This window comes from Saccopteryx leptura, chromosome 3 (assembly GCF_036850995.1).
Source record: "Saccopteryx leptura isolate mSacLep1 chromosome 3, mSacLep1_pri_phased_curated, whole genome shotgun sequence".
Lineage (NCBI taxonomy): Eukaryota > Metazoa > Chordata > Mammalia > Chiroptera > Emballonuridae > Saccopteryx > Saccopteryx leptura.
Window position 1 is genome coordinate 144240628 of NC_089505.1, and position 23553 is coordinate 144264180.

The 23553-nt window shown below is 37.8% G+C and overlaps 1 protein-coding gene across 6 annotated transcripts in view; it reads left to right on the forward strand.

Moving 5' to 3' along the window:
- Nucleotides 1-20929, forward strand: part of SRSF11 (serine and arginine rich splicing factor 11) — a 50315-nt gene extending 29386 nt beyond the window's left edge. For 3 of the 6 annotated variants that reach the window (XM_066376559.1, XM_066376560.1, XM_066376558.1), the window contains 7 exons: nt 1834-1961; nt 4694-4775; nt 11880-12011; nt 14629-14718; nt 18309-18425; nt 18780-18918; nt 19024-20395. In XM_066376559.1, coding sequence (XP_066232656.1) covers nt 1834-1961; nt 4694-4775; nt 11880-12011; nt 14629-14718; nt 18309-18425; nt 18780-18918; nt 19024-19221 — 886 coding nt within the window. In that variant the 3' untranslated portion in view covers nt 19222-20395. Of the gene's footprint in view, nt 1-1833; nt 1962-4693; nt 4776-11879; nt 12012-14628; nt 14719-18308; nt 18426-18779; nt 18919-19023 lie in introns of all 6 variants that reach the window. The other 3 variants (XM_066376562.1, XM_066376563.1, XM_066376564.1) reach the window with 3 other exon arrangements.
- Nucleotides 20930-23553: the final 2624 nt, after the last annotated feature.

Sequence of the window (23553 nt, forward strand, 5' to 3'; positions counted from 1 at the left end):
TGTAGTGGTAAGTCCTGTATATAGAGGGTTTTATTTAGTGTATTTTGAATCTTTCAAAATAATTGTAAATAGTTTATAACAAAATAACAGGAAAAGAGCCAAATATTTTTATTTGCTTTATTCATTTAATATATACATGTTGCCTGACCTGTGGTCGCGCAATAGATAAAGCATCGACCTGGAACGTTCATGTCCCCAGTTCAAAACCCTGGTTTGCTCAGTCAGAGCATGCATAAGAAACAACTACTGTGAGTTGATGCTTCCTGTTCCTTCTCTCCCACCACCTCCTCCCTCCCTCCCTCCCTCTCTCTCTCTCTCTCTCCCCCCCCCCCTCTCTCTCCTCTCTGTTTTCTGGAGAGGAGGGGGGGGGACCTACTATAAGCTTGTACCTTTCTTTTTTTTTTTTTTGGTATTTTTCTGAAGCCAGAAACGGGGAGGCAGTCAGATCCACCCGGCACGCCCACCACGGGGCGATGCTCTGCCCATCTTGGGGCGTCGCTCTGCCACAATCAGAGCCATTCCAGCGCCTGAGGCAGAGGCCACAGAGCCATCCTCAGTGCCTGGGCCATCTTTGCTCCAGTGGAGCCTCGGCTGCGGGAAGGGAAGAGAGAGACGGAGAGGGGGAGGGGTAGAGAAGCAGATGGGTGCCTCCTTTGTGCCCTGGCCAGGAATCGAACCGGGGACCCCTGCACGCCAGGCCAGTGCTCTACCACTGAGCCAACCGGCCAGGGCCTATAAACTTGTACCTTTATAGCATTTATACTATAGTCAGGAAGGAGACAGTATTTAAATATAGTAAAGCATGTGGATCTAACTAAGAGGAAGTACAGAGTTGCTACAGAAACTTACTTCAAGGAGGAAAACTTAATTTGAAGATCAGAGAAGTTAAGCCCTAGGGGATAAGTAGGAGTTAGGGGACAGAAGTAAGAGAAACACAGTCCTAGAGTGAAGGAGTGGCGTATGGCACATAATAAGGGCCAACGTCTTTTAGGTACTTTGAAAAGTTCTCTTTCTACTGTAATTATTATATTTCTTACTTGATACATATTAAAAAGTCAGTTATTTTATTTGGTGATTTCAATGCTTTTGTCCTTGGTGAAAATCACTATGCATAAGTGGGAAGGTATGGGCAGAGGAAGGACAGAATCATTCAGAATCATTTCACTATAGTAGTTAGTGGGCTTTTATTTCCTTAAAAATTATCAGGTAAAATCCAAGCATATATCGATCACCCAGCTTACAAAATAAAATATCAGTAAAATTGATATTCCCTGTATACCCATTTTTGTTTATATTTCCCTCTCTCCTTAAAGATAACTTCTGTCCTAAATTTGATGTCTTTTCTCATATGTATAAACCCTTAAAGGTACATCTTGACCCTTTCCAGTCAGGAATTTTATGAGTAACTTTCATGTGCCATTGGCCTCTGCCTCAGTTTCTTCCCGTCTACAAATTTAAAATAATGCTCTTGCCCAACAAAATTATGATGTAGAATGTTTTTTAAATCATATGAAAGAACGTTTTATTTATCTAACATCTTTATCATCACCATATTTCCATGTACTGGCGTTTCTCAGAATATGTTTATGGGAAGGTAATGGGTGTTCAGCATAGTTAAATAGGCATTTTTCTTATTTCAGATATCTTGAATCTTAAAATGCAAATGCCATTTTAATATTCAGAAGGGTAGTATGCTATGTATAGTTTTACTAAAATAATGAAATTCTTCTTTTTTCCTGGAATGTCTTACTAAAATGTTATATGAAACAAAGTTATTTGAAATGCTTTTGTGCATTTTAAAATATTTCTGGTCTCAGTTCTTGTTTGTTTCAGGTTGAATCATGTAGCTGCTGGTCTTGTTTCACCAAGTCTGAAATCAGATACCTCTAGTAAAGAGATAGAGGAAGCCATGAAGAGAGTACGAGAAGCACAGTCCCTAATTTCTGCTGCCATAGAACCAGGTAAAATATGTTTATGTACTTGTTTGAATCTTACGCTACATGATTGTTGGCAAAATGACGATTACATAAGTTTGGAAATTTGTTGACTTAATACTCTAACCATATTTTAATTTTCCAAATTCTGATAAAAGATCATGTAGTGATTTTTCAGAAGTGATCTAGAGGGGTGGGTTGGTGTTGTTATGCAGAAATATTTGAAATATCTGAAGATACTTAGTTGCTTCGCTGGTACCAAATATATCTACTGGGCAGAGGTCTGGGGATGTTGCTAAATATCCCTCAGCATTCAGGACAGGCACCACCCCTGCTTCCCCAACAAAAAATGATCCATTCTAACGTGTTGCTAGTGCCTAGGATTATCTAACACTTTGGGCATGATATTTTTGTTGTTTTTAACTTTTGACTTGGGGGTTGTTTTTAATCATTTATGATTGCCTATGTAGCGCTAGCCCAATTGATCTTATTATTTATTGAGACCTGGAGAGGATGCTTCTGTTGATGTCATTTGTTTAAAAGAAGTAAATACCTTATTTTTTTGCAGATTACTTTTTGTGAGGGAATAATAGGTGTTTATCCTGTTGTCTCCCTGTGTTTATTTCAATCTTTGGTCCTGGATTATTTTTTCCCCATTAAATGAAGTTTTGTTTATTTTTCACTGTTGTTTCTTAGTAAATGGGAAGATTCTTAGTAGGTATTATATTTGGAAAAATTTTGGATAAATTAATACCAAGTGCTTTATGTGCATTATTTAATTGACAAAATAATAATTAGATCAGTATCACATCAAACAGTAGGAGCTTCTAGATACACAACTGATCTCTGATTCCAAAGCTAGAACACCATGATGTAACTTTTCATTGCAAACATAACTGGAATGACTTAAAGTAATTTATGAATTTTTTCCAAGTTTTTTGTTAATAATGACATTAACAATAAGTTGAATTCTGTGAATGAAATGATCTGAATGTGAAAGAACTACTCATTCTCACTTTGATGATTGTCTCATAAATGCAGTGGTTTTATTTCTATTGTTAGGTCCTATGTAAAAAAAAGATTTCTTATGTGTTAACTAAGAAATGGGACAGAGTATTCTAGATTTATCTCCTACACTTACACAATTCCAAATTGGTGAGGAAGAAGAGAATTTTCTTCAACCACTTTAACATAGACATTTATTAATTTAGCAAGGGAACATAGAGCTAAGTGGTGAAGAAAGAACATTTTGATGGACCAAGATTTTAACCCTTTGAGTAGTATTTTTCATGCTCGCTGTCTCCCCAGGAGTAAATTTTTTTTCAAAAAATGAAATTAGTTCCAATTACAGTTTTATAAACTTAAAATCATGTTTGATAACCAATTTATAGAAATAAGAGCATTTATTTGCCTTTATATATATATATATATATATAAATTTTGTATTTTTCTGAAGTGAGAAGTGGGGAGGCAGAGAGACAGACTCCCACATGCACCTGACTGAGATCCACCTAGCATGCCCACTAGGAGGCAGTACTCTTCTTTGCAACCAAAGCCATTCTAGTGCCTGAGGCAGAGGCCATGGAGCCATCCTCAGCGCCCAGGCTGACTTTGCTCCAGTGGAGCCTTGGCTACAGGAGGGGAAGAGAGAGATAGAAGAGAAAAGGGGAAGGGTAGAGAAGCAAATGGGCGCTTCTCCTGTGTGTCCTGGCCAGGAATTGAACATGGGACATCTAAATGCTGGGCTGACGCTCTACCACTGAGCAAACCAGCCAGAGCCTGTTTGCCTTTTTATTTATTTTGTGTGTGTGTGTATTTTTCTGAAGTTGGAAATGGGGAGGCAGTCAGACAGACTCACGCATGCGCCCGACCGGGATCCACCTGGCATGCCCACCAGGGGGCCATGCTCTGCCCATCTGGGGCGTCGCTCTGTTGCAACCAGAGCCATTCTAGCACCTGAGGCAGAGGCCACAGAGCCATCCTCAGCGCCCGGGCCAACTTTGCTCCAATGGAGCCTCAGTTGCAGGAGGGGAAGAGAGAGACAGGAAGGAGAGAGGGAGGGGTGGAGAAGCAGATGGGCGCTTCTCCTGTGTGCCCTGGCCGGGAATTGAACCCGGGACTTCTGCATGCCAGGCTGACGCTCGACCACTGAACCAACCGGCCAGAGCCCTGTTTGCCTTTTTTTTAATGTTGCCTTACACATTTTTAAGATAAATCGATCATACTCTGGATGGTAAGGAGGCATGAGGATGTACATGAACGTTTGTACTGCTCAAAGGTTGAAGTGTCCATTTACTATTAAGTTAAACATTTATGTATATATAGTTCTGCTGGTTAGAGATATGTAATTGTTACATAAACATGTAAAAAGTTAAAGTTTTAATCTTGGTGAAATGTAGTTATTTTGGGAAAATAGACCCTAGGTGTGGAAAAAGGGACTCCTTGTTTATAAACCTTCTAAAGGGTGAGAGAACTTTTCATAGTATTTTATGGACAACACTTGACAGCCTCCTCAGTCTGGAAATGAAATTTTTCATTTGGCTAGCTAAAAATCAGAAGTTTAATTTCAATTTAGATCTACCAAAGCCCTGTAAAATTTGTATTCAGTAAGCTTCAACATTTTGATTGTAAAATGATCATTTGTAACATTTAAGGATTACATGTAAAAGCTGTAATTAAAGAAATTCTTACATTAATTCCTCTATGGGAATAATCGATTTGACATTTTAAAATCCAGATTTATTTTCTTTTAAATCCAGATAAAAAAGAAGAAAAACGAAGGCACTCAAGATCAAGATCACGCTCCAGGAGGAGGAGAACTCCTTCATCTTCTAGGCACAGGTTAGATTGATTGCTCTTGGAATTGAGTTGTACTGTAGACAAAGACAATTTCTTTATGTCACATCCTTCTTAATTTGCTCTTTGTTCACCTAGCAGCTCCTGGTTAAAGTGTGTTTTAGTAACCAGTGCTGTTAGCAGTTTGTGAATAATTATTCATGCATATATATATAAAAGGAGAAATGGTATAAATATATGATTAAGGCCTGGCTGAGTGGGTCAGTGGCTAAAGCATCATCCCAGTAGAATGGAGAGTTGATGTCTCTCTCTCTCTTTCTTTCTCTCTCCCTCCCCTCCCCTCCCCTCCCCTCCCCTCCCTCCCTCCCTCCCTCCCTCTCTCTCTCTCTCTCTCTCTCTCTCTCTTTCTCTTTCTCTCTGTTCCTCTCCCTTTATCCCCTTCCCTCTGCCTCCCTCCTCCTTCTCTTCTTCCCACTCTTTCCCTCAAATCAATGAAAAAATTTTAAATAAATAAAATTTTATTATTGATGATTTAAAACCCAAAAATATCTAGGGATAAGAGAAAGGTGTTTGGACTTAAGCACTAAATTGAGTTAGTAGTCTGGAAGGAATTGCACCTGAAATTTTTTACTTGGGTTCTAGCTTTTCACTAAACTTCTAAGACTTAAGTTGAAGGTCATCATGCAACCTGCAGAGGACTCCTCTAATACAGGAATATTTATTTGCAAATGACATAACTTGCTATTCTTTTGAGATTTTTTTTGTATTGCTGGATAAACTGATAGTATAATTTTTTTTTTTATCCTGCCTAGAGTTAGACTAAATAAGTCTATTTTCTTTTCCATGTGACATCCTGTATAAATTTGTAAGGTTCTCAAGACCAGTGGCTTTCAAACTTGCTAGTGTTAGGACTTCTTTATATTTAATAGAAATTATGAGAACCCCAAAGAGTTTTGTATATGTTGGTTATAGCTGTTAATGTAGGCTATATTAAAATTTAAAATGCCATTTAAAAATGATAGTAAACCCATTCATAGTAACACAACTTTGAAATTTAAAAAAAGATAGAAGAGTGGTTTTGTTTTACTTTTTTTGCAAATTTCATTAATGTTTATAATCTAGACATAGGATTCTGCATTCAACTTACTGCAATGTATTTTCGTTGGTATAGAAAGAAAATCTGGCTTCACACAAACATAGAAAAGGGAAAGTAGTTATTTTGTGGTCTTTTCAGATAAATTGTAGCTAATGGTCTTAGAACTCAAAAACTTGACTAGTGATAGTTTCTTAAAAGATAGTTGCAATAGGGAATCTGAAACCATAAATGAACTTGTCATAACCTGTTACATTAAAATCTATTAATTTTCCTTACACTTAGAATGGATCTTTTTCCCAAGCATTCTTTTATAAAATTGTTTGTTAGCTTGAAAAATAATTAATTGATTGCTTTATGTAAGTTTTCAACTGTTGACATATTTTGTTACATAACACAAAAAAATGCCATCTGGTGTCACCACCACAAATTTCATGAGAAAATACTGTCAATTCACAATGGTGGGTTCAAGTTTTCTAAAATTTTCTCTTGAAAACTCAGATTTTTCATTGGTAACAAATTGAATTGTTTTCCTTAATGTGATAGTCTTCATTCGTTTTTCAAGAAAATGGCTTCAAATACCCAAGTCTGAGCAACCATATATTTATCAGTTATTTGAAGTAAAGGTGATATTTCATGATAAAAGCTGGTTAAGCTCAAAACTCAATCCCACAAGTGCCTCCCTTGATATAGCCCTTCACATTAATAAATATCAGAAGTGGCCTGACCTGTGGTGGCGCAGTGGATAAAGCGTCGATCTAGAAATGCTGAGGTCGCCAGTTCGAAACCCTGGGCTTGCCTGGTCAAGGCACATATGGGAGTTGATGCTTCCAGCTCCTCCCCCCTTCTCTCTCTCTGTCTCTCCTCTCTCTGTCTCTCTCTGTCTCTCCCTCTCCTCTCTAAAAAATGAATAAATAAATAATAATAAAATTAAATTAAAAAAACATAAATATCAGAAGTGATTTATCCATACTTCCTATTTTGTGCAGAAATCTAGGGGACTAGATTTAATATTTGTTATCACTTGATCAAAGACATCTCTTCTGAAAATAATGTTTTAGGGAATTTTTAAATTTCTTATTCTGCAAGTGCTTCCTACAAATGCCAATGAAGAATACAGTGACCACTAGTGCAGCTCACTTACCTTGGTTTGTGCTGAAAAGATGCCAGCACTTTTACACCACCATTGCCTTCTTTTTTTGAGAGAGATAAAGAGGGAAACATCAGTTTGTTGCTCTACTTAGTTAGCATGCGCCCATTGATTGCTTCTCATATGTGCAGTGCTCTGGGAGGATGCTCTATCCACGGGGCTGCTGACCAGAGCCCTACACCACAATGCTGTTGCACCTTTCATGCAAATGTCAACACAGTAAAAAAGGCAAATACGTTATTTTGAAACTAATTTTGCTGTTTTGGACCCCATGACATTATCAAGCCATTTCTTGGCCAGTATCTTTCTCTACTCACCTGCTGTAGTAGAATACTATATATAGACTGGGCGGCTTATAAACAACAGCTTTATTTGTCACAGTTCTGGAGGATAAGAAGCCCAACCGATCAAGGTGCTAGAAAATTTGGTATCTGGTGAAGACCTACTTGTTAATAGGGGCCATCATTTTGCTTTGTCCTCACAAGATAATGGGCATAGGTTCTCTGAGGTCTCTTTCAAAAGGACATTACTCCTGTTCATTTGAGCTTGACCTCATCACTTACCAAAAGCCCCACGGCTTAACAGTATCACACTGAGGTTTCTCATAAGAATTTTGAGAGGGCCTGACCAGGCAGTGGATATAGCGTCAGACTGGGATGTAGAGAACCCAGGTTCGAAACCCTAAGATCACTGGCTTGAGCCAGAGGTCGCTGGCTTGAGCAAGGGGTCACTCACTCTGCTGTACCTCCTACCCCCAGTCAAGGCACATATGAGAAAACAATGAATGAACAACTACGGTGCCGTAACAAAGAATTGATGCTTCTCATCTCTCTCCTTTCCTGTCTGTCTGTCCCTATCTTTGTGCGTGTGTCTCTGTCACAAAAAAAAAAAAAGTTTGGGGAGGGACACAAACATTCAGTCCATAGCAGAATATTAACATTGTTGTCTTGATTTTTGTTTTCTGTTTCCTACCTTCTCCCAACCTGTCTCATTCTTAAAGATGTCTGTCAAAAACCCAAATTGGGATTATATCAGAACTTTCTTCAATCTTGGAGAACTTCCCTGTGGCCTTAATAAGGTGGTACATAAAACCTCAAAGTGGGCCCTGGCCGGTTGGCTCAGCGGTAGAGCGTCGGCCTGGCGTGCAGGGGACCCGGGTTCGATTCCCTGCCAGGGCACATAGGAGAAGCGCCCATTTGCTTCTCCACCCCCCCCCCCTTCCTCTCTGTCTCTCTTCCCCTCCCGCAGCCAAGGCTCCATTGGAGCAAAGATGGCCCGGGCGCTGGGGATGGCTCCTTGGCCTCTGCCCCAGACACCAGAGTGGCTCTGGTCGCGGCAGAGCGACGCCCCCTGGTGGGCAGAGCATCGCCCCTGGTGGGTGTGCCGGGTGGATCCCAGTCGGGCGCATGTGGGAGTCTGTCTGACTGTCTCTCCCCGTTTCCAGCTTCAGAAAAATACAAAAAAAAAAAAAAAAAAAAAAACCTCAAAGCGGCATTCAGAATATTTTATTATTCAACCTAGTTTTTCTTTCCACACCTGTCATTTACCACTCCAAAACAGTTCATCGCACTACTAGTTGCTTGAACATAATTGCTTTCTTTATGCTTTCAAGTTTTTGCTCAAGATGTTTCTGCCTAACGCTCTTTCTCATATTTTCACTTTCTCCTAAGGAACTCCCATTTCTTTGTTTAAAATACAGGTAATATTTCACTCCTATATGAAGTGTTGGCACTACTTAGAATCCTAATCTTCCAGGTCATTGCTCTTGTGGCTCAGTTTTTAGCACTTAAGAAGAACGTATGTCTTCTGTATATAATACCAAATACATCCTAGAACTGTCAAGTTTTAATTACTTTAATGTGACTAGTGGGAAATAACAGTGAAATATTTCTTTTCCTGAACAAAATGTTTTTGATATAAAATTGACCATTACTTTAAATAAGCTTTTTTACTTATATATTTTATGCTGATCTCTATTTCTTTGATTTTTAAAAGCTCACATAAACTAGTTCATTAAAGTGGCTCTGTAGCACATGACTCTTGAAAAATAACTGTTTCAATGAAGATGCTGTAGTAAATAGGTTGATGCGATACCTCTACTTACTGACTTTTAAAAACTTTATTACCAATCACTTTCTTTAGAAAGAAACTGGTAAAAATGACCTTATGGGGGGGTTTTTTGCATCTGTATTTTTTCTATACACAATCAAAGGCAAGAAAAATGTGTGATCTAGCTTAGCTAAAATTATTGTTGACTTAAATTTTTCTTTTTTCTTTTTTTTTATTGATTTTAGAGAGGAGAGGGAGAGACAGAGAGACAGAGAGAGAGAAGGGGGGAGGAGCTGGAAGCATCAACTCCCATATGTGCCTTGACCAGGCAAGCCCAGGGTTTCGAACTGGCGACCTCAGCATTTCCAGGTCGACGCTTTATCCACCGCGCCACCACAGACTTAAAGCAAAAATTCTCAAAAGATTAGTAGTTACTAATTCTAATAACAATTTTTGTTTTTCAGCATGTTTTTAACTCTTAAGAAATTGTTGATTATGATATTTTATAGGGTCAATATTTCATTAAAAATAAGTACCTTTAAGTTAAGCGCTGTAGTAACTTTGTAAGGGTATAGTAGTTGATAAGATAGATAGATAAGTGTCCTTATTGAATTTAAAAAAAGGTAGGTCAACATTACATGAAAAGTTCCTAGGATATAGACATGTTATTAAGGGAAATTGTTTTGGCCCTGGCCGGTGGGCTCAGCGGTAGAATGTCAGCCCGGAATGTGGAAGTCCCGGGTTCAATTCCCCATCAAGGCACACAGGAGAAGCGCCCATCTGCTTCTCCACCCTTCCCTTTTCCTTCCTCTCTGTCTCTCTCTTCCCTTCCTGCATCCAAGGCTCCATGGCCTCCGCCTCAGGTGCGAGAATGGCTCTGGCTACAACAGAGCAATGCCCCAGATGGGCAGAGCATTGCCTCCTGATGGGCGTGCCAGGTGGATCCCTGTCGGGCACATGCGAGAGAGTCTGTCTGACTGCCTCACTGCTTCTAACTTCTGAAAAATCCCCCCCCAAAATTTGTTTTAGTTAATAGTTACATATATGGTCAAAAATAAGAGGTGATTAAAATAATTTATTGGTCTTGAGATCCTAGTGTGTGGTTTTGAAACAACTGTTTTTAGAAAGTGGTGGCAACAAATTTTGTTAGCATATCATTGAAAGAACAAAGAGGGTCAATATTTAGGGTACATGCCTATACTAAGGCCAGAGTGCTGTAATTCATTTAAATTACAACTATTCTGTAATGTGTAGTTTTACCCTGAAAGACGTTAAATAAGAAATGCCCTCAGTTTTTAACTGGTTTATAAATGAGATTAATGCCATTTATTAAATGTCTGACCTCTGGCACCTTGAGAAAGTGAAGGCAAAAGTATAAACTATACTTGAGTTTTTAATAGAGGTTTAATGGTCACTAGAAGTTAAATGATCAAAGATTGCAATTTGTGTTTAATCTTAGAAGAGAATAAAATATAGGAAGGAGAATCAATGACACATCAAAAGGTCGGCTGTACTTAAATTCAGGAAGAGACAGAAACTATCTAGAAAAGAAGTATAAGATTGAGGAGAGGAATGGGGGAAGAGGATACAGAGAGAAACATTTGTTACATAACAGGAAAGAAATGATCATGTAGAAACAACGAGGACAAAAGGAGAATAAGAGGCAGTTTGTACTGAATTGTATAAATCTGTATAAGGCCTGCAATGCTCTTAAATTGTAAATTAAGGAAGTGGGATATATTTCAGAGAACAACAATTAGAAATTGTAGAAGGCAACACTAAGTGGTTTCTATTTATAAAACGGAATAATGTTAAGGGCTTATTATGAGGATAAAATGAGTTGTGTTTGTAAAGCATGTAGAGTAGCATATGTAATTGATAATTGATAGATTTAACCTGTAGTAGTGAGAAATCAAATAAGAAATAACATGCCCACCTGACCTGTGGTGGCGCAGTTGATAAAGTGGAGGTTGGTTCAAAGCCCCAGACTTGCCTGGTCAAGGCACATACAAGAAGAACTACTACAAGTGGATGCTTCCCACTCCTCCCCCCCCTTCTCCTTTCTCTGCTCTCCCTCTCTCTTTTCTCCTCTCCTTTCTCCTTTCTCCCTCCTCTCCCTCCTCTCCCTCTCTTCCTCCTCCCTCTCTCTTTTCTCCTCTCCTTTCTCCTGTCTTTAGAATCAATAAATGAAATCTTTAAAAAAAAAAGAAAGAAATAACATGCTAAAATACAGATTATATGGAAGGTAATGCATATTGTTGGGGTGTTTTGGGTCTTTTTTCCCTCAAGATCAGTGATATAATTTCAGTGGGTGTAGGCCTAGCATGACAGCTTGAACAATGGGTATTACATATTTCTAGAGTATCAAAGGTGTTTATTATGTGGACTAAATAAATAGCAGCAGCGTGAGCAGGCAGCGGAGCAGTGGATTGGCCTGAGATGCTGAGGACTGAGGTTCGCAACTCCAAGGTTGCCAGATCGAGCACTGGGTCTCCTACTTGAGCATGGATCGTAGACATGACCCTGACCCCATGGTTGCTGGCTTGAACTTAAAGGTCACTGGTTTGGCTAGAGCCCCCTTTCAAAGCACATAAGAGAAAGCAATCAGTGAACAAGTAAAGTGTTGCAAGTGTGAGTTGGTGTTACTCATTTGTCTCCCTTCCTGTCTGTCATCTCTCTCTCTCTCTCTCTCTCTCGCTCGCTCGCTAAAAAAAGGGAACAACTGCCAGGAAATTGCCTCCACTTATTGATGGTTAGTCCATATATCTGACGAGTCTTATCTGCTGCTAAGTAAAACTGTCACAAGCAGAACTAGTCTTTTTACATTTATGTATATGTATTGTCTTCTTTTTATTAGGCGATCGAGAAGCAGATCAAGAAGGAGATCACATTCTAAGTCAAGGAGTAGGCGACGATCCAAAAGTCCAAGACGAAGAAGATCTCATTCCAGAGAGAGAGGTAGAAGGTCAAGGAGCACATCAAAAACCAGGTACAGCCTGACCAGGCGGTGGTGCAGTAGATAGAGTGTCGGACCGGGACTCAGAGGACTCAGGTTTGAAACTCCAAGGTTGCTAGCTTGAGCATGGGGTCTCTGGCTTAAGCCCAAGGTCACTGGCTTGAGCAAAGGGTCACTCGCTCTGCTGTAGCCCCTAGATCAAGGCATATATGAGAAAACAGTGAACAACTAAAGAACCTCAACGAAGAATTGATGCTTCTCATCTCTCTCCCTTCCTGTCTGTCCCTATCTGTCTCTGTCAAAAAAAATAATAATTTTTTTAAAAAGGTACAGTAGACTATTAACACTGGGCGGGGAGACAAATTTTAGAGTTCCCAAGACCCCAGATATTGTGGTATTTAATGACAAAAGACCTGCTAATGGGAGATAGAGCTAGACAAGAGGAGAAATGCAAGTTTGGTGAGGCCAACATTTGTTTTCTTGTTTTTTTTTTGTAAACATGAGGTTTCTACTTAGAACTGAAGACCTGGATATGATTTCTTTCTCATAGAAATTCTTAGCTGTCCTACTACCTCCCTTCATTTTCTCCTTTCCACTCAACCATCACTAAAGATTCATTGCTACCAGCCATTCTTGAGGGTATGCCAAAGAGTTTATGACAGACAGCCATGTTTTAATTTATCTTCATATATATTTTATCAGTAACACTTAAACTATTTAAGATATACTATATGCCAGAGATTGAGTCATGTTTAGAGTCTCTTGTCTCATGATTTGGGGACCAGTAGAGTTGAAGTGAAGATTTACTTTAAAAATATATATATCTCTATCCTGACGTTTTATTTTTATGTAAGTGTGCATTAATAATCGGTCTTTTCTGTTTAAGGTGAAACTTTTTAAATTAGTAAGCGTGGTCTTAAGTAACATACATCAAATCAGTCTTTTCATTTGAACCACCTTTAAAGTAGTAAGGGAACTGTCCCTTGAAAAGTACCTTGTTTTTTTTCTATAAATTGTTATCACACACAATTTTGCAATACTTAAAATTTTTTAGCAACTGTCCTTTATCTCTTTCTAAAATACTTATTTTTTTAGAAGTAGTTCTTAATACTACTTCACCCATTTATTTATTTATTTATTTATTATGTAATTAAAATAAAGGACAGTGGAACCAAAAACATTTTCTTCTTGGTAAACATATAACTTAACTGAGAACATAAGTTCTGGGATAGCTTTGCAGTGTGTTCATCCTGTAACGAGGCTTTTCGTCAAGTTTTATAGAGTGGGTCATCTCTTAATTCGAACAATCTTGTTTAGAAAGAGGAATTAGGCATTCCTTTCTCAAGAAATTCTCTTTATACTAGTAAAAAGGTGAATGTACACAGGAAGGGCCATTGTTAGTGATGTTGAAAGAGGCTCAATTGAGAAGTGACAAGTATTAACTTGAGATAGATTTTTTTCATTGAATTTATTGATACGACATTGGCTAATAAAATTATTTAGGCTTTAAGTATATAATTCTATAATACGTTTTCTGTTTATTGTATTGTGTGTTCACCACCCCAACTCAAGTGTCAAAGGAGACTTAAGATAGATTTGACTGGACCCAGTGTGGGGGACATAGTTTCAGGTAGAGAATGTTATTTGTGGAGTTAGCTTGAATTCATGAAATGGCAGGTATTTTGCTGTGGGAAGACCAGGAAATGAGGTCAGAAACTGTAAGGAGACAGACCAGATACAGGAGACAAGGAGAGGCGATTGAAAAGTGATGAACCAGGGAGCTATTAAGTTTCTATTTTGAAAAGATTTTTGATAAGAGGGTATAGGATAAATTAGTGGAGAACATGACCAGACTCCTTAAGGGACTATTACAGTGATCATAAAGACTTGAATAGAAAGGGTAACTGATGAAGAAGGGTAACCAAAGAGGGGAGGGTATCATAGAGCAACAAAAGAGCTACTTAAATCTCTAAAATTACAGAATAGTTCAGGATGGGTATGCGTATGGCAGTAAGGGATTTTTCATAAATATATTGATTACCCTTTGTCCAGTGTTTTTGGGAGAATGGTGATCTTAAGGGGGTGAGGGGGATGCTGTGGAGAGTAAAAGTCGGTTTACCAATATTTATAGAAAGGCTAAGATTGAGATGTGGTTGTAGTACCAGCCAATCTTGATCTTGATGTGGTAGTTCTTCTGGTAGCACTGAGAGTATCCCAGAATATGTAGCAGCAGCAGAAAAGGGAGAAAGTTGGCTTGGTCCATGATGGTGGTTTAACATGAGGTGTGTGCTTTAGAAGAAAATTAATAATTTACTTTGGTGGTGCGTTACAGGTTTTGGCCTGATGGGATATAGCGCCATGATGGGTCTGGAAATAGAGAAATCCATTGAAAGAGAAAGGACTATTGAAGAACCTAGAGATAGTTATTAAAAAGTTTTTGTAGGTATGCCAAACATAACTTCTCACCAGTCTACTTTTTCTCTATTGGAGAGAAGTTTTATGTAGAAACCCAGGAAAATGGGATTTTTTTTAAGTATTTTTTTTACCACAAATGATACCACTTGAATTCTGTTTCTATACAGTATCTATTAAAATAAAGTTATGTTAGCTGAAAGTTCTAATGCATTCATAAATTGTGTTCATTTATTAGAGACAAAAAGAAAGAGGACAAAGAAAAGAAACGTTCCAAAACACCACCAAAAAGTTACAGCACAGCCAGAAGGTCCAGAAGTGCAAGCAGGTAAGGCCTTAGGAATTCTGGGCATTTTTTTTAACCTTTGTTTGCAAGGAAATCTGTAGACTGTGAACATTAAATGTTTCCCAGTACATACAGGGGTGGACAAAGGTAGGTTTGCAGTTGTGAATGCATGAAACAGAGTATATTCTTGTATTATTATTTATTGTATTATTTTCTATATGAACAATTGTAAACCTACTTTTAGCCACCCTGCACGTACTTGAGTGTTGACAAGTTTTAAAGGCAATTTGTGAAGAATAACCTGAAGTTCATCTTTTTATTTAATACTTATGGTGTAGTGTGTGATTGAAATAACATGGAATTCAACAGAGATCAGTTTTTGAGGTTGCTATATGCATTTCACATCCCAATTATTACATTAAATTTATTTATTATAGCAAATCATATTTAAAATGTCCATATTTGAATTTTTTAATTTAAAATTTTTTACGTTATATATAGTAATTCATTGATAAAATAATGGGAAGCAATGCAGGTTCCAAACTGGATCATTCTTAGACTTGTAATTCTTTAACCTACCCCAGTGGAAAAATTCAGTGTCATAGACTTTACTCCACAGGAAAACAGTTTTCACACTTAACATTGGAATTTATATGAATTTAGTAAGGGCTAGCCATACTTAATTCCATTTTCTTCCGGTCTAGTTTGCACATTGAGCTGCATTGTTTGTTTTCTTAATTATTAAATGATAGGAGGCTAACTATATATAAAAATTAATTCAAAATGGATGAAAGACCTAAAGGTAAAACTAAAAATCTCTTGAAAGAAAACATGGAAGTAAAATTTCATGACCTTGAATTTGGTGGTGGTTTTGTAGGAAGGACAGCAAAAGCATAAGAAACAACAGATAAATATAAATTGAAGCTTATCAGAATTGAAACCTTTAGTGTTTCAAAGAATACTATTAAAAAAGAAAAGACAACACAGTGTTAGAAATAACAAACTGTGTCTGAAAAGGGACTTGTATCTAATATAAAGAACTGTTACAACTCAGTCAGAAAGACAACCCAATTTTTAAATGGCCAAAGATTCTGAATTGACTATTCTCCAAAAACATATGTCTGGTAAACATGAAAAGATGGGTGACAGTCATCAGGGAAATGAAAATCAAAACCACTCACACCCACTAAGACGGTTATAATCAAAAAGAGATAATTAGAGTTGGCTTGGATGTGGAGCATTTGGGACTCTGTATTCTGTATATTGCTGGCGTGAATGCAAAATGGTGCACTTTGGAAAAGTGTGGCAGTTCTTTAAAAAGTGAAACAAAAGAATTTTTTGAAACAGCAATTTTACTTCTATGGATTTTCCCAAGGGAAACAAAGACATTCCCCACAGAACTTTGTACACTGATTTTCATAGCATTATTCATAGTCACCAGAAAGTCAGCCCAGATGTCCATTAAGTAACATGAGTGAACAAAATGGTGTGTATCTGTCCATTGGAGTATCCAGCAATGAAAATGGTCCAACTGCTGATATATATTACAATATGGATGAACCTTGAAAACTTACCAGATGAAAGAAGTCAGTCACAAAGAACCATAAATTATATGATTCCTTTTATATAAAATGTCCAGAATAGGTAAATCTATTACAACAGAAAGTAGGTTAGTGGTTGTGATGCGATAGCAATAGAGTATGCAGTTTCTTTACAGGCTGAGGAATATTTTCATACAAGATAAATACATTCCTTGCCTGAGCTTGGGGTCTTGGTTCCAGGACACCCTGCACATACCAAAATGCAAGGAGGCTCAAGTCCCTTGTATTAAATGGCAAGAGTAGTACATACAACTGGCCCTGTGCAGATTGGGAGGGCTATTTTAAAAAGAAAATGAAAACAGGTATAAGAGCTCAAGAAAATGCCCAGCGAGGCCTGAGGGAGGTGACAAAAGGGCATAAAGATGGCGTGTGCAACGTGTATTTCTCTACTAACTACAGGCTTTTTTCCTTTTTTTTCCTTTTGCTTTATTTAATGTACTTATTCATAAGTCCCTTACCCTGCTTGATTATTGGATCACTTTACAGCATATTCTATAAGTTTGTATTGAATACCTATTTGCAGTTGTGCTACAGTCTGTCAAGGGGCACAGAAATATAAAATGTCTTTCCCATCAAGGGAATTTGGAGTATCACAGTTACACAAAGCAGTAACAAAAACTATGAGGTATATGGTCCTGACAAACTCAGTAAATACTTGATGAATGAAAAGTTGTAGGTAATGTTTCCAGTGCTGGTGGGGGAGCAGGGCTGTCACACAGGGTTGAAAAGGTTTAAAAAATAAAAAAAGCTTTTATAGCAACTACACAACTAACAGAGTATGGGGTTTTGTGCCTAAGTTGTATAATGGTCATCTTGCCAGTCCTAGTAACAAGATTAGTAGCAGAAGCAGACAGTAAGGGACGGGAAAAGGCCACAATTTTGAGAGGAAATACATTGTACATTTTAAACATGAGTTGCTCAAATCAGGATTGGGTGGAAATAGTTCCTTAGAGTATAGGGAACCATTGTTATCTCTCTGTGACCATTAACTAGTTCTCAAATGCTTTAAGAGGTTTTTTTTATTCTATTTTATTAGCACCTGCCTTACCAGAACGTATGATCCCATACCCCTTCTGGATACTGGTGTGTGAACCTAAAACTGATTTCTTAAATATCTTGACAGATTTTATCTCTTGAATTAGAACTTTCGTTAATCAGTCTTTTCCTTGAGTTTAACACTTCTGATATCATGATGATGTAAGTCTTTAAGAAGAATTGCTGGAGCCTAACCAGGTAGTGGCACAATAGATAGAGCGTTGGCCTTGGGACCTTACGACACAGGTTTGAAACCTCATGGTCACTGACTTGGCTAGAGCCCCCCGCCCCCCAGTCAAGGCACATGTGAGAAAACAATCAATGAACAGCTAAGGTGCTGCAACAGAGTTAATGCTTCTCTCCCTCCCACCCCCAAGAAAAGAAGAATTGCAGGAAATCAGTTTTCTTGAAGACATTTAAGGAAAGCACAAAGTTTGAAAAAGACTTGTGGTTTGGCCCTAGCCAGTTAGCTCAGTCAGTTAAGAGGGTCCATCCTGAAACAAGGTTGCAGGTTCGATCCCTGATGAGCGCACACAAAGGGAAGCAACCAGTGAATGCATAACTGAGTGGAACAACGCAATGCTTCTCTTCTGCTTCCCCTTCCCCTCTCTCTCCCTCCCTTCCTCTCTGTCTTCCTAAAAGTCAATAAAAATTAAGCCCTGGCCAGATAGTGCAGTTTGTTGGAGCATCATCCCAGAGCATGGAAGTTGCCTGTTCGATTCCTGGTCAGAGCACATACAGGAGTGTCTCAATGTTCCTGTCTCCCTCTCTCCCCCCCCCCCCTCCTTCCTTTCCTCTCCCTCCCTCCTTCCCTCCTTCTCCTTCTCAAAAGAAAAAAAGAAAGAAAAAGAAAGACTTGTGGTTTATTATTAGATTCTTCAGCTCAGAATGGCATTTAGAAATGGGTATTTCAGTGTCAGAGTCCTGCTGTCAGGGTCCATAATGGAGCTCCATCATAGACACATCCGCTTTGATGTGTCTGTATTTTAAGTCTAGTTTGTACATTTGTGGTTCTAGAGAGAGACGACGACGACGAAGCAGGAGTGGCACAAGATCTCCTAAAAAGCCTAGGTCTCCAAAAAGAAAATTGTCTCGCTCACCATCCCCTAGGAGGTAAGAATGTTAATGATTTAGGTCTATGCTGTTTTTCAGAAACTTGTTTGAAGTCAAATGCTTGTGAGTGTGCTTTTATTTTCTTTTTATGGCTTGAGACTGTGTTATAATAAACACTTTTGAGGATTGAGCGTTTTAGATCTATAACTGAATTAGTCTTCTTGCCTCTATTACTGTACACAGCTTGTACCCAGTGTTTTGATAGTGGATCTTTACCATCCTCTATCCATGGGAACTTGGGTCAGGCTCAGCAGCTAAAGTTGAAACTTACTGGTGTACTTCTGGGTGAAGCTCATCGAGTGTGTCCTCTAAATTACAGCGTCTTTTTTTGAAAATGTTTTACTGTTATCCTAGGCATAAAAAGGAAAAGAAGAAAGATAAAGACAAAGAAAGAGGCAGAGATGAAAGAGAACGATCAACAAGCAAGAAGAAGAAAAGTAAAGATAAGGAAAAGGATCGGGAAAGGAAGTCAGAGAGCGATAAAGATGTAAAAGTATGTTTACAGACTAATTTATTTTGGTATTTTGGGTGGTACTAGTACCTGTAAGGAGTGATTTTTCTGTGAAGACGTTTACTTTTATTATTCTCCTTGGCAAAGCAGGTTACACGGGATTACGATGAAGAGGAACAAGGGTATGACAGCGAGAAAGAGAAAAAGGAGGACAAGAAACCAACAGAACCAGGTTCCCCTAAAACAAAAGAATGTTCTGTGGAAAAGGGAACTGGTGATTCACTAAGAGAATCCAAAGTGAATGGGGATGATCATCATGAAGAAGACATGGATATGAGTGACTGAGGATGGCCTCTGGAGCCCACTGTGTACATGCATCAGTGTCATTCCTTTGTGTGATTCCTTAATGCTGTAGTTGTTCATCTCAAACCTTAGGTGTATACAGCTGTTATAAATGGTTATAAAGCTCCTGATGTTGATACTATTTACATCCAAAGCTTTTAGGAAATGATTCATGGGTAACCAATTCTTGACATGGTGAGATCTGATTGAGGAACGTAACCAAGCAGTTTTACTATTCAGGTGCTGCTTCATAACAAAAATGAAAAGCTGCATGCATCTACAGCAGGCATGGATTGTTTATGTTGTATGACCTCCTTTATTAAGTAAGTTCACTTAGAGTATTTCTAGAATTTGATTCATTGCCGTAATAGAGCCATGTAGGGAATGCACTGATTGCATGTTAATTGTGGCAGGAATATCCTAAATGTCATTAAAATCCTCCAACATGATGGATCTACTTATGATCTTGTTTATTGACATGACAAATTAACATTCTATAGTTACATCTGGAAATAAGCATTTGAAATAGATAATCCTTTAAGCCTTGTGGCTGAATTTTTGTGGCTTTTGTTTAACTTTGAAAGGTTATATATGCACTAACCTTTTTTGATGGCTGCTTAGGCTTTAATTACAGAAACAAGATTTCAAATGAAACTGTCTTTGGCAGTGAGTAAATAGCATATTTTGAAGTAGAGTTGTATACTTTTTCATAAGGTGTTTGGGAATTTTTTTTCCTGAAATAATTTATTCCACACCTACATCAGTGAAAGCTATCTGCCTATCCTGAGTCCATCTGTAAAAGAAAGTTGTCTTTTGTCCTGATTTCCAATTTTCCACTTTTATTAATTTGTTTTAATATAAGTGTTGGAAAAGAGGGTAGTGCATTTTAAATTGATCTTCATATGCTTTTAAAGACAAATGTATTTGATAATGTACTTTTTATTTGATCTCAAGTTGTATAAAACCTATAAATTTGTGTTACTGTTTCTGCAGTAGTAATCTATGGCCACAGTGATTCCATGTTAAATGCAAAGTAGTTAACTGTTTTCTTAGTTACAGGAGTTTCAAGCTTCACTTTTGTGCAGTAAAAACAAAAGTAGGCTACAGTCTGTGCCATGTTGATGTACAGTTTCTGAAATTGTTTTACAAGACTTTGATAATAAAACCCTTAAACCTATGTTATGTTCCTATAATACTGTATTTGTATTTATTTACAAGTTGTTGAATGTATGACATTTACCTCATTCATTTTCCAAATCAAGTTCTTCCCCCTTTCAATCTACATATTTACATGATGAAATCCATCACTGATTAGTTGCCATCAGAATTGTACAAGGTGGTTTAATTTCTACTGAAAGCAGTCCCTTTCTTAGTGTAAATTTCTCATATTTGGGGTATAGGGATTGGGTTGAGTAAAGCAATGAACTTTAGGATAAACAAATGATCCCACTTATATCTAGTAAATTTATATTTTCAGTGAAATATTTGCCTTTCCTGGAATAGTATAGCAACTGTCAATGGTATGTATCTATTGTACAATACTAAATAGTATATTTATTCATTTATGAAATGAGTAGTATTAGAGTGGAATTAAGGGAAAAATGAGACTTGTAATTAGAGCTTTTATCCAAGTTTGATCATAATTTTTTTAACTTGAAATGCCATATAGAAAGCAGCATTGTTTTTACAGTTTGTAGTAACTTTTTAAAGATTTTATCAAAAGGAATTTTGTCTCTAGTTAAGAGGTTCCAGTATTGGTCCTAATAATCACTTCATTTTAAAAGAGTTGAATGCAAATGACATTTCCTTAAACTTATAAAAACTTTAGTAGAAAAAGGTTGAACCATATGACATTGCCATTTTCATAAATCAAAAGTAAAATATTGGCAGTTTCACTTGGTTAAATCTAATTTTACTCGGTCTGTTTCCTCACTTGTGACCTCTGAATGCAAATATACTTAATTTTTCTAAAGGGATTAAGAAATTTTTGGTTTTAAAGTAGTGCCACTGATTTAAGATGCTACAGTGAAGGAAATCATACTTGGGATATTATTCAGTGAACATTTATGCACAATGGTAGGGTTACACAGGGACACAAGCCTTTAATAAACATAACCAGTTGAAATCAAGTGAACACTGCTTCCACACTGAGTTCTGTTCTGTAGTAGTACGTAATTAAAAATAAAAGTGGTTTTGTTAGAAAAAATGTTTGTCCTATTTATTTGCTTAAATTTTTCAGGTGAATGAGGTAGTGGCTGTGAGTCCAGTCATGAGTTTCAGTATCATTTACAGGTGGGGAGACCTGTGTGTGTTACATTCATTGTCCTAATTATAAATAAAGCAGGAGTGATACAATGCTTTCAATGTTGCTGACAGTTGAGGCGGTGATGTATGCACACCTTCCTTTGTTACCTGGGTCATACAGCTAAGACTGAGAAAGTTACGTTGCCTTTTTCATTTTTGTGAAGATGGGTTTTGGGTACTGTGTAAGTTTCCTGGAAGTGATTACAGAATACGTGGAAAGTGGGTCAATGTCAAGTACTCAGGAAAAGAACAGGGCTTCTACTAAAACAGTACAAATTAATTTTACTTGAAGTTGCATCTTAACAGCTGAATTAAGTTCTAGTGTGGGTATCAAACTGCACAAACCAATTTTTCCTCTTGCAAACACCACTTTCTTCAGTTGGGCACTAGATTAAGTAGGGTCCATGGTGTTTGAAGGTTGATAGACATCTTTTAAACCAATTGACATTGGTTCCTCTTGTCTCAAGTCAACAGGATCTACATATTTCATTCCTGTGCTATCTATATTTCTCCAAGTACATCTACTTGTGTTTACTTAGATTAAATATGGATGTAATTGAAATGTTACTGGTACTTCTAAGAGCATCCAGACTGTTTAGTCCTAAGGCTTTATTAGCAGTAGTTTCTAAAGGAGACTAATTCTGGAGTTGTAGATTTTTTAGTGTGTTTTACTACTAATTGTAATGTTGCCATTTTCATTGTATGTTAAATTCATGTAGAAATTTTTTTTCTATTTTTTAAAGTACATTTTATTTTATTATTATTATTATTTTTTTTTTTAACAGAGGCAGAGATAGACAGGGACAGACAGACAGGAACGGAGAGAGATGAGAAGCATCAATCATCAGTTTCTCGTTGCGCGTTGTGACTTCTTAGTTGTTCATTGATTGCTTTCTCACATGTGCCTTGACCGCGGGCCTTCAGCAGACCGAGTAACCCCCTGCTGGAGCCAGCGACCTTGGGTCCAAGCTGGTGAGCTCTTTGCTCAAGCCAGATGAGCCCGCGCTCAAGCTGGCGACCTCGGGGTCTCGAACCTGGGTCCTTCTGCATCCCAGTCCGACGCTCTATCCACTGCGCCACCACCTGGTCAGGCCATGTAGAAATTCTTTAGCAAAATAATTTACATGTGAACCATACTAATTCTTCACCTGTGGGAATATTACTATACTGTTAGTAATCAAATACAATTCACAGAATAACTTTTTTAATGGTAAACTTACAGAAATAATTGGGGAAGTGACATGTTTATTCTTTTCAAAATAATCTCACTTTGTAAAGGTTGGTTTTCAAGTGCAGTATCACTAAATTAGTGATATTAAAATTAGAATGATGTCCTTTTCTAAAAGCTAGTTAGCTAAAAGTAAGGTCTCTAGACTGTCTAGGGTCATCAAAAAATGTTAAAATTTGCTTCCATAATATCAAGCTTTGGAAGACAACCATGTATATTAAGAACATTTTTCTTAACCAGCATTCAATCAAAGGAGCAGAACAAAACGACCTGTTACAGAGATTTGACTTTAATTATTGTAACTGGTTAAGTAGTCTGCTGTTTACAGTCTCGGCCTGATACTGGAGAGTGAAGTCTTGCAGGCAGTTGGGAAGGGAGGATGGATAGTTGGAGGGGTAAGAATAAGGTGGAACCATAAGCACAAGCTGGGAACCTACACGTACGGTTTGAAACTCAGGTCCAGTCTTGTTGCTTCCGACCTGGATGGAATGGACAGAAGCTCACACACACCTGGCCTGTAAATAAGAAACTGAAAGGAGGAAGGGAAGTACCTGCAGTCCCGGCTTCTGCCACATCTCAAAGGGGCCAGCAGATAAACCACAATGAGTATATAAGCTACAAAATTGCTGCTTCACTACTCTCCAAAACTCCTACACCATCCATTAAAGCATCCCAGCCAAGTCACTGTGAGCCACCTTTGGGGATCAAGGATGCAATGGGAGCTACAGGTTAGTGGTGGACATTTCTTTGTTTCTTATTACAAAGATTTTATATTTAAGCTTAGTCATTTTCACCTGCAAAAC